Raw genomic sequence first — 12,271 nt, 5'->3', positions numbered from 1 at the left:
TATTAGAGTACATCTTCATATCACACAATATCAAAAGATCAAGGATAAATGGATTCCTTATGATGACTTCTTTAAAATGAAAATTATTAGCAAGGTCCCTGTATGGCAAGTCTATGCACAATAGCTAGTCATGTTTAATCAGCATCACATGAAACATTTCACAGAAACGGCAATCATTTGTGGCTGAGGCACAAGACTTTGTCAGATACTCAAGAGAAATAAGTCTGAGCGACTAGACAGCTCTTGTGGCTTCTGGGGCGCCCCAAGTACATTATCTAAATCAGTGGTCTACAACCCTGCTCCTGGAGAGCTATCGTCCTACACATTTCAGCTCCAACCCCAATCAAACACACCTGAACTAGCTAATCAAGGTGTTCAGGGCTACTTGATAATTACAGACAGGTGTGTTGGAACAGGGTTGGAACTGAAGTCTGAAGGATGGTGGCTCTTCAGGAGCAGGGTTGGAGATCCCTGAATTAAATGCAAAAATGCTTTTGAATTAATATTCATTAAAGAATCGTTTTTAAAAAGCCTCATGCTGCCACAAAAATATTAGGCAGAACAACTGTTTTCAAGATTGACAATAATAAGAAAGGCTTTTGGGCAGAAAATCAGCATTAGAATGATTTCTGAAGGATCATGTGACTCTGAAGACTAGAGAAATGGCTGCTGAAAATTCAGCTTTGCCATCACAGAAATAAATTGCATATTAAAATATAATAAAATATAAAATATATTTTTAATCATAATATAATATTGCTGTTTTTACTGTATTTTTGCATCAAATAAATGCAGCCTTAGTGAGCATAAGAGACTTCTTTCAAAAATATTAAACAATCTTTTGTATGGTAGGTTGTTTTAGTATCAGTTGCAGCGTGTCTTATCTGACCACTTGTGATCGGATCACAAGCAGGATCTAACACCACACCATGACAACAAGCACAGCAAGCCAAGATTTTAGTACAGAATATGTACATCATTAGGTCTGGGTGAGATATGTATCAACAAACATCATAATAGGTTGAAAAATATTACAGTATTATAATATTGAGTTGAACATAATATGAAAAGTTTCTTTGCAAAAACAGATAACATGATTTAAAAAATTTCTTAAATCGTGTTTTTTATTGTGTTATGTTTTTATTGTTTTATTGTGTTAGTTAGCTGATTATTATTATTATTTAATCAAAACAACCAAACTGCAGTTTGATGGATATTAATTGGAATGCAGGATAATAAAAAAAAACATAAATAAATAACAAAAACATGATTTTTAAACATTTTTAAAAACAGAGTTTTCTGTTTTTGCAAATTAACTCTTCATATGTTTCCCTTTATGTGTTTTCCTTTTTACACTCAGCTCTATTTGTCATAATAAATGACCTCAGTGCACTTGATACATATAAAATATTAGAGCAATTTCACTTTACCTTGCCAACATAAAGAGGGTCATCTCCCGTGTACTCCTCCAGGACGAAGAATTGGTTCCACACCCAGTTGCGCTTGTGTCTTTGAAGGGATGCACCCACACTAGCTCTGAAGGGCCTGAGGGAAGCCGGGCGGAGCGGGATAGAGTTCAGAGTCATCCCCCAGCAGCCCACGTCCCACTGGGCTAACAGCAACATAGTCATTACAGTCAGTCCAGTCCACACTGCAGAGCCTACGTGCATCATTTGGATTAAAGGATGAACGTAAAAAAAGAAGGAAATAAAAAATACACTCCTCCGTATTGAACAGGCACCAAAGATCTTGAGGCTATAAGGTGGCTCCTGGGAAACTGTGCACCACCCTCAGCACTGGCGTGGGTAACGGGATAGAGCAGACCGTCTGACCGGTGATTGATGGGAAAGACCTCAGAAATGAACGATGATTGAAGCTGAAGCCCTCAAACCTGTGGTGAGAACAGACATCAGGGGGAGAGGTTGAAGAAAATCAGAGAGAGCGAAAAGAGTCCAAGAAATAAACAAATACAGAGTCTGTCAGCACAGATGCAGGCTTGATTTACTGTCATTTTTATAATACCACTTCACATTTGAACCCCAGATTAAGACAACATGACTTTTGGCATTTCAGAGGTTGCCATCTGAAATGCAGGTGAAGGCAGAGCGCTACAGGTGAGCAAAACGGACATGCGGTTCTTTTCTTTGGATGGTTATTTGACAGCACTGCTGAAAGTGGAGCACATTAATCTTTAGGGCTGAAGGAAAGCGGGAAGGGAGGGGTAAACAGACAGAAGGAGAAGGGTAGAGCGCCAAAGCAAAGGTTTGGGGAAATAAAGCAAATATGTACCATCTCAAGTTCCAACAAAGGAAAGAGTAGCTCCATTATCATACTTGGCTTATGCAAGACAGCATATGGGTCAATGTCAAATAAAAGTGTCCAAAGAAATTCAGTTTTTAAACAGATGTACTTTGTATTCATGTTGGTTTTACATGGTTTTGAAAAATCTTTACACCATTTTCAAGAAAAAAATGTGTTGTGGTCTAACCATCAAGTAAAATGCAATAACATATTTTCTGTATTTCTTGTATGCAAGTGTACACATATAAATCATTTTCAGTAAACTAAGGTGACCAAATGTGCCATTTTCCCAGGACATGCCCTGGCCAGGATTTCTATATTGCCTAAAATATCCAGGTTTTGGCTTTGGATTCCTGTTTTCATACTTAATGAAGGTAATCCTCGTTTGACCAATAACATGCAGACATTGTACGTAATCGACCAATCGTGGTGCGTGAGAAGGTGGGATCTACAGAGAACGGTCAAACTGTTGCAAATACGTGTACATATTAGTGTTGGACTTGAAGCAGCACTGAGCATACTGATCGGTGTATGACATCAAAGTACCGTGAGAGCGATTCAAAAGCACAAGAAGCTACAATAATCTGTTTTAATGAGCCTTTTTCTTCATTATGTTATGAGGGCAGCTGTACATACATACAGTACAAACACACACACATACACATATTTGGAAATTCATAGATGTGCTGTTGTGTATTGGGTATGTATGTATGAACTGCATTTGTACAATTTGCAATTGTATTTCTACAATTTGTTTTTGTAATAAAGAATTAATAGTTCCAGACAAAAAATAAATAAATAAATGAAAAAATAGCATCATGTCATTGGCCTACAGATGGTCATCATCATACAGTATATCACAAGAATGCTAATAAATTATTCTTTAGTAGTAGTAGTAGTAGTAGTAGTAGTTATTTACCAGTCACTATCCAATCCAATGTGACTTACGGTATTTTTGTACTGTCTGAAACTCACACCAGGGTCTGTTAAGCACTTTGCTCTAGAGCACAATGGAAGTGGCTTGTGAATGGCCCCATCTGGGGTTTGAACCTACAACCTCTAGCTTAAGAGCTGCTACTAAGAACTACAAACCCTCACCACACCGTAAAAGTGTGTTATGTAAGTGACACTGGATTTGTTATAGTGTATAAAAAACCCCTCATGCTCCAAATTGCAAAGGAGAACTACAATTTAAAAGTGTGCACTTTAAGTTGAAGTGACAAAATTCCAGGCACAAATTTCTCCTAAGGGGTCCCTGGAGCTTCTCGGTCCGAAAGAGCCTTTTAGGTGTTTCTAACATCCTTTTAAAGTCAAACACTTACAAGTCTGGAAAAAATAGTTCAAAAGGGATTTGGATAGAGCACATATACGTTCTCTGGAGAAATCTGTCCTTCCAGCAGTTCAAACCCACAGCAGCAGGATTCACGCCCCAACAGCTTATTCTGATGTTGAAGAGGATGTCGAAATCTCCACGGAAATCCCTTGTTGTCCGAGGAAAGATGAGATCTGACCTACGCTTTACAGACAGAACAACTCCCATATTGGTTTAGAGTCCGTGGCAATTCGAAACCTCGCAATTATCACTGCATGTTCATAAGATTTATTAAGATATTTCATGCAGCAGGTTCAGAAGGGCTTCAAACAATGATGCTATTTAAAAGTGTTAAAGCATTAGTATTATTTAAAAATATGTATGGTAATATAAGGTTTAAATAAAAGGTGTTAAACACTTCTGAGACATTAAAGCTATATGACAGATGCTGTAACTGTGCTAAATAATAGCATTCGTGAAGCTAAGGCTCTGAAGGTGAACAGAAGAGTAAATCACAAAGCATCCCTCAGGGAATCCATTCCCTTCTTGTATATTACCTCCAAGCTCAAAAGCGCCAGCGCTGCTGGAGGAGAACAGAACGTCTTGCGCTTTGCATCAGAAGACCACAGTGCCAGGACCCCTCAGTGGGGAAAAGTCTCATCTAAAGCCTGTAATCTCCATCATAAGCTTCACTTTATAGAGGAATTACAAGTGCTTAGCGACTGATTAGATCTCTATGCGTTTGACTGAGTAGATTCAACAAAAGTTTTCAAAAATGGCTGACGGGTATCAAGAAAACACAGTTATGGCAAAACAATCTGCTACATATCTCAATTATCTCCGACTTCGAATACTTTCACTGAAGTGCTACATGACAACACTGCTAAATAAAAAGAGCTTTGAGTGCGGAATGCTTATAGCATAGCGCAGGCTAATAAAGAGAGCTGGAAGGTGATATGGATAATTTATCAAGCTTGCATTAAAACGCGGCAAACAAGGACATAGGATACAACCCCTGGGATTTTTTTAATGCGGTGTGTCTGAAGCAATATCTCAGGACATGTTTGCATGACATAGCATTTTTCAAATGTGCCCAAATTGCTTAGGTTCCAGTCTATAAGGGGAAAAAATATATAGGAAGTTACAACAAACCACACAAAGAAATACCATCTGATTTTTCAGAAATTAATGTGAGAGCAGCATGTCACAGTCTCAGATCCTTTGCGACATCGACACAGTTAGTGAACTGAATTGAATCAACATTGAACGACTTGAGCTGTATAATGACACTATTGCCTTCTGTAGAGTTGGTTATAGCTGAATTTAACTCAATTTATAATTGATGAACTGATGCACTATATAGTGCATTACTGCCTGCCCACTTTTCAGCAGCATTTGTTCTGTTTGTATTATTCCCATTTATTTTCCCCATAGAGTCTATTAACCAAGCTTACCAGCTACAAGGTGAATCACATTACAGACTTTTATTTGACACAAAAAAGTATTTGAAAACCATATAAAAATACACAGATAAGACACACGGCTGTGTACTTAACAGCTTCAGTGATGGAAAAACTACAATCCTATGAAGCACTGCGAATGACAATCAAATTAAAAAGAATGGAGAAATATAAAACTATTCATTTAAACTTGCTGATTGCATCTATAGAAACAATAAATTTGAAGATCATTGCAAAATATGCATACATACAAATGTTTAAGTATTTTGGAAGATCAGTTAGTACATTTATGGTGCTTCATGGGAGTGGGTGTTCCCTACAGAGCTCTTTTGGCACAATTTCCTTCACAACTCTCCAATTTTCTATATACTGTAGCATCATGGGTAATGTAGTTTTTTGCCATGAATTTTGTTCAAACAGATGGTTTCCACAAAAGCATTTACCACTGATTAAAGCTGCAGTCCGTGAGTTTCGTGTCTTTGTCGTTATCTCTGTTTGAATCCTGCAATTGCAGTTATTTTCTGAATTATCTTCTTTACGTGGGTTGTGCATCGGTACGGCTCCTCAGTGCGGATGAACTGAATGTCTTGAGGTGTATGTGTGGGCTGTCAGTCAATGCACCAGTGTGGATATTCAGGGGCGGACTTACCCATTAGGCAAAGGTAGGCGACTGCCTTGGGCCCCCAAAAGCCAAGGGCCCCCTAATGCTTTTCATATAGGAGATGCGCATTAAGCGCGGACACGCGAACGGTTGCTGTTTTACGGTGTTTATGCACGACAATCGTCTGCGCGTCCGAGTTGAACGTGCTTCTTGTGTATCCAGCTTGTAGCAAAATAAAAATTTAAGCTGACTGCCGCACGAGCGCGAGGTCCCTCTTTCCCAGCGCGCGCACACTTCTCTCTCTGCGTTCAGCGCGCGGCTGAAAGGAGCTGCGCTTTCAGTTAAAACACTGATATGTTGCTTCTCTAATTTTACATATAAGTATAGCTGAAATCACAGCACAGCTATTGTCTTCAAGCTATTCTGTAGCCTATTTGATTTTTATCAGACGACGGCACGATTATATATTTTTGTGCAGATTAACTTCTCGGAAGGGAGAGCTGGTTAGTCTTAATGGGTCGCGTTTCAGTCACTATTTCATATTCATCCCGTTGTCTGACAACAAACAGTCAAATGTATCAATGAAAACAGTTTTGAGAATTTAGCTGCATCAAAATACAGTATGTGGCACAGAGAGGCAAACAAATGTAATAATAGATAATAAATGTACATTTTGCATGTTCAGAAGTGAGCTCGCCTGTCATGCGAAAATGCAAACAGGTTTGTGTAAAGTGCTCAATGCAAAGAAAGAGAAGTAATAGGAAGCTAGTATTTCTGTTTTTTTTTTTTTTTTTTTTTTTTTCTCATGTGTCTAATAGACATGAACAAGTTCTTTGAAAAAACATCTATGACCTATGAAACATGTCTACTCTTCATGCTCTGTTAACTGGTTTCACTAATAATAAACATTTATTGCATAAATTAATTTTTGCATTACAAAAATGCCTTAAAAGAAAGTGTTACAGGTGTGCATATTGACACAGAACAATGAGTTTTAAGATATGTCAGAGCAAGATATTTTCAGTTGAGACAGCTCAAACATGCATTTTAGTCTGGGACTAGCTTAAGCCTTGTCTGTGAAACCATGGGGAAAATATTCATTTAAGGTACATTTAGAACAGATAAAAATGTGCAATTAAGTTGCGATTATTCACAAGTTAACTCATGACAATCATTAATTGTGATTATATATTTTAATTGATTGACAGCCCTAAATTAAAATGACTAAAATAAAATGTAGGCTTACGCTGGTAACTCACATTTTCATTTTACCTGATAAAGTACCATTTATGAGCTGAGCTGTTTTGTTTAGAGCTGTTACCGGGGAAACCACTATATTTCTGACTCCAAAAGCACTTCCTACTGGCAGAGAATGAATGTGCATTTTCAATAATCCAGTCTGCAGTTTTTGTTCAGACCAATGCGAATATTCACTCACATAAATCTGTTTAAAATAATATAATAATTTATACTTCTGACTCATCCCAGAAATATAAAGTTTCAGTTGTGAGGTTTATCATTTTATAATTTATTTTGTTTTAATGTTAAAACTAAAAAAAACGGTAAATCAATTGCTATTTCGTGGTCTACAACATGAAATAATAAAAGTATCTGCTAAATGAATAAATGTAAATTAAAGAATCCCATTAGCACATGTACATAAAAAAATTAGAAACATTGGACACAACAATCTGGCACCATTGTGCAGCAGCAAGCATCACGACAAAAAAGGACCTCGAGGGTTGATCTAGGTAAATGTGTGCAAATGTATAGGGCCCCATTCCTATATTTGCCTGGGGCCCCCAATTCACTAAATCCGCCCCTGTGGATATTCACTGTACTTTGGAATTACAGATAGTACGTCTTGGAAGTATGTCCAATATAAGAAGTTTCACCAGAAAACGTCATTTGAACAAGCAAGTAACATGTCTGGCAGTTTTGCTCTGACTGAAGATGAAAAAAAAAGGTTTATAATAAATCGTGCTACCAATGGTGATTAAGGCTACGTCCACACAAAGCCAGAACTTTCCCTATCCAATCTTTTTTTTTCCCTCATTTCAAGAAATATCTGCGTCCACACGAAACCACAAAACCGACACAAAACGATGTAGTATACATGCCAGACCAGTATGTAGCGCTGTAATTCTGCCTTAGAGATACACTAAAAACAGAGAAGAAGACTTGGACTATGCGCATAAACCTTGCGTGCGATATACAAACAAACATGGAACAATACATTAAGTAATCTGTGTTAATGTTAGTCAATAAAAAGACAATCGTTCAGTGTTTGTTCATGTTTTTGTTTCTGTTACGTGAGGTAGTGGTGTCTGACTATGGGCAAGACGTGAGCTGATGATGTCATCGTTTCAGAAAATATACGGATTCACTTTCCACACGAAAATGCAAGGGCGGCATTTTCAGCTTTATCCACTCTGGGACCCGGTTTAAAAAAATATCGGTTTCACTCTCCCAAAATGCCGGATACAAGTGAACGAAACGCCTATACGATACAAAATTTATGGGTATACAGCTAAACGTGTTTCCATGTGGATGGGGCCTAAATCGCAAAGTTAGGTCAGATAATGTCAAATTGTGCAAATTATTGTTACTGTTATACTTTGTTCTCAAATTGTTGTTGTAAACATCAACATTGCGTGACTATGTGTATTTAGTGTGCGTTAAGGTTATCTGTAGATTTTAATTTCTATACAATCTAATCTCTAATTGTCATATCATTTGAATGTCAACAAAAAAATAAAATAATAATGTTCCTTAGAAGTTGTTCTAAAGTGACAAGTGTAATTTTTCCAGAAGAGGCTACAAGCTACTAGCCAGGACTTCTTCTGTATACAGACATGATGTAATGAAAGAAAGATGAATGACTTGAACCACTCAAATTAGATCACATTATTACAAGCGTACCGTTGTGAATCGGGCTAAGGTAAGGAGATGGCTTTGAACACTGGTAATGTACTGTACTTACTCAATAATTAATTTTAGATAATTTTACCCAAAATAAAGTTATGGAATGTAGCTTTAACCACCTCGGAGCTCACAAATGGTCTGTCTTCAAATATTATGATTCAAAATCTGTTTCCCTATGGAGAACATGAATGGAGTTTTTACTTCTGAAATCTGACAGCTGCACTCTATCATCTTCTGTAGAGATCTTTTACAGCTAAAATTAATTTTGCAACATTAAAACTGTTATTGTCCTGTTTATTAATGTGAAGCTGCTTTGAAACAATCTGTATTGGCACTATATAAAAAAATGTGACGACTGTTAGACATTCAAATCTATGTGTGTTTTGCATTGGGATCCTTCACAAACCCTTTATGGTTTCATTCGGTTTTCAACAATTATTTTAGAATAATCAAACAATGGATCATGTTTTAAAACCGATTTTCTGTACATTACATGGTAACTTTATGCCATGCTATCAGTGTACTATATTTGTTCCTCTTCTATTTCCAGCCCCCCACTAACATTATTCCCCGCCCAAATCTGCTCGCTGTCGGGCTTGGCTGAGGCCCCGGACTTTGTGTTCAGCACAGATCGCCCAAATGGTCTGGGACAGGATGATGAAGTCTCATTAGCCCCCCATGCCATCTGACGAGAGGAGCTAAGGCTTCAGCACAGACCGCCCTGTGAGAGAGCGCCCACAGCCACAGCCAGAGATTCAGCTCCAAAAACCCATCTCAGCACACTCTTTAGTCATAGCCCCCCTGCGGTGTAAGAGCGATTGTGGCACTCACCAGAGACAGTATGCTCCAACACAGAGCAAAGCAAGGCTCCTGGCATCTGGACATCAAACACAGCACAGTGCGAACTGGTAGCATATGGCCTTCTTATTATGGCTGCCCTTCGCTGTGCAGACTCTTGAGGGTGACTACGACAAGATTACGCAAGGATCTGGACTGGATATGACTGCTTATGAAAGAATACATTTATAATATATTAAAAGACTATTTTCATTTTCAAAGACTAGTTTCATTACATGCTTCACAAAAAAAAAAAAAATATTCCTATAATATTTTTGTAAGAAGTTCTTTGTTTATGCACAAAGCTGTCACTTAAATTCAAAAGGGTGGGCCACCCAATGAGGTGGTCTCAGAAAAATTTGCATATTATACATTTCCGACACAGGCATATTGTACTTTTTATCCAGATTTTATTTATTTATTTATTTTCAGATTACTGAAGTACATTTTACAAGAAATACTCTTTTAGTCTTTCTACCTCAAAATTAAATGTTTCACTTGTTGTTTCTTTAGAATTAATTGTGAAATTTACTAGCAATTTCTAATTGAAAATTCTACACCAATTTTTTTTTTTTCAGTGTACAGCATGACTTTTTACAACAGTGGTTCCCATTTTCGTATCTTTCCTTGGGGCCCAGAAAACAACAAGTCAGCCATAGTCTACACCATATAATATCTTACTAGAACATCTGTATTACAGGACAACATTCTTGGTCATCCTTCCCTGACAACAGCCTTGTTTATGCATGGGCACAAACTGAAGTGCAAACAGGCTCCAACCAGATGTCACATCAGGAAAAACTAAAACAAAAACTAAACATATTCTACAAATAATACTGAAAAGCACTTCACAATGAAAAAACACACACACCTAAAACCACAATTAATTTTTGGATGTGAGCCACATCAAGTTGGCCCTCACAGTTCACTCAAAGCGCCACCTAGTGGCCGCTCGCTTCTCATTGCAAGCGAAGTTTGTTGGCATTGCAGTGGCGTCCTGACAGGGAGGTGTTTGATATCGATACGGAGGTGGGAGGAAAATCTGCACCTCTGTACTTGTGATATCCGCACTTGTTTTGGTATAACACTACTACACACACACACACACACACACACACAAAAAAAAATTAAAACAAAAACCTCTATCTCTCACTGAGGTATTTTCACATCAAAAAGTCTTTCACAGTCACACTACAGACGACAGTATTTGCATCACAAATGCGAGTCCCTGGCAAGGTCCCAAGTATTGCTCTTAGGACTGAGAAATTGTACTTCGTAGCGACTCGATTAATATGCTGACTGCCAGACCTTAACTTTTGAACATCACAGATGCTCCTCAGGGAAAATCGCTGAATATTAAAACATCACAGGCAGTGAGAGAAACTTTCAGAGCGGCTCCTAAAAATCTTAATGCTGACCACACGGTTCTACAATATCTGAAAGTGAATAGCGCGTGAATATATTTATGAACTTTATATTACATTTTATTATTTTTCTTTTATTTCATATTTATCTTACCCTTGTATCGTATGTCATACTTTAACGCATGTAGGCTACGTTATATAAAAAAACATAATTTCTGAAAAATCTGAAATGCATAAAAATAATAACAAATAATATCACAGCCTATCGCCATTTCTCAACTCTTAGATTGCTATAATATGATTTTGTAGCTTCCTAATGTAAACTTGCAACGCAAATAGCCTACACTCAGTCCGTACGGTATTGCACCTCAGTAAACACTGCATAAATCAGACTCACCTTTTTCCTCCTGGTCCTTCGCGTGTTTATAAATTGTGAACGTTCTTGTGTAAATGCAGAAGGATTCCGTCGCGCCGCAGCCGCTCTAGACGCGCTCTTCCCGAGTGAGTGAAGGAAACATATTCAGGAGCATCCCTGCACTACAGGCGTCTTTCCCTCCGTTCCGCTCAATCACTGCGCTGCTCGCTCACACTCCGCGCGTCTACAATAAGCCCTATTGAGAAGCCTCAGCTGCAGCGAACCTCAGCCAGGGGAGAGCACTGTGGAGAGACTCACAAAGGGACCACAACACTGTCGGCCATCCGTGAAGCATGCCTCGGGAGCCTCAGTCCCCACAAACTCTGGGAAAACAGTGGTTACGCGCAACTTATTGTTTCTAGTGAAAGTGGCTGACAAAATGGACAAGTCTCTGTTAGTGTGCTACAAGAACATCGCTCATCAGGGAAACGTTGCACTGAGGGGAGGTGCCGATGTCAGTCAGCGTATCCAAGGTTCCGCGGCGATTGTGTGATTCTAGGGGGGGCACCAAAGGGGCCAAAGCGTGCAGAGAGGGACCAAATTAAAACCTCGTCAAGATGATTCTGTGTTCTTGAGATGTTACATTTTTCAAGCTATTTAAGAAAAACAAGTTGACAAACCTAAACTTTATCTATGATTTGAAAAATCTAATTTAATTCTCGTCACCTGTCAGATGACAAAGGATTAAAACAAAGCATTATTACCATAAAATGATTTTATTGAATTAATTGTAACCATAAAATGAATATATTGAATTAAATCATTTCACTGGTTATAAGACTCTAAGTGTGTGTTTGTGTGTGTGTGTGTGTGTGTGTGTGTATACATATTAGTACCTTTTAAAAAGATTGTAAGATTTGTATTTCGCGGAAGATTTGTACCTTTATTTCTGAGAGTGTATTTATGTGTTATGTATGTGAATGTGTATGTGTGTGTATATATCTATACCTGCCATATACATAGAAAAAGTCTTGTACCTACTAAATGTTACCTTGGGTTTCTCCACAGCTCACTTGTTTTTGACTATTACGAGGTGCTTTGGAAGCCTGTCTGAAA

General features: G+C 38.0%; 1 protein-coding gene across 1 annotated transcript in view; it reads right to left on the bottom strand.

Moving 5' to 3' along the window:
• LOC109101199 (cadherin-7-like) overlaps nucleotides 1-11,710 on the bottom strand; it is a 57,070-nt gene extending 45,360 nt beyond the window's left edge. Inside the window, exons 1-2 of the mRNA XM_042718320.1 lie at nucleotides 11,198-11,710; nucleotides 1,431-1,891 (exon numbers count right to left, since the gene is read on the bottom strand). Coding sequence (XP_042574254.1) covers nucleotides 1,431-1,673 — 243 coding nt within the window. The 5' untranslated portion in view covers nucleotides 1,674-1,891; nucleotides 11,198-11,710. The remainder of the gene's footprint in view (nucleotides 1-1,430; nucleotides 1,892-11,197) is intronic.
• Between the last annotated feature and the right edge of the window lie 561 nt (nucleotides 11,711-12,271).

This window comes from Cyprinus carpio, chromosome B2, assembly GCF_018340385.1.
Source record: "Cyprinus carpio isolate SPL01 chromosome B2, ASM1834038v1, whole genome shotgun sequence".
Classification (NCBI taxonomy): domain Eukaryota; kingdom Metazoa; phylum Chordata; class Actinopteri; order Cypriniformes; family Cyprinidae; genus Cyprinus; species Cyprinus carpio.
Note: the sequence above shows the minus strand (reverse complement) of the source record. Positions and strands in the feature narration are given on the sequence as shown.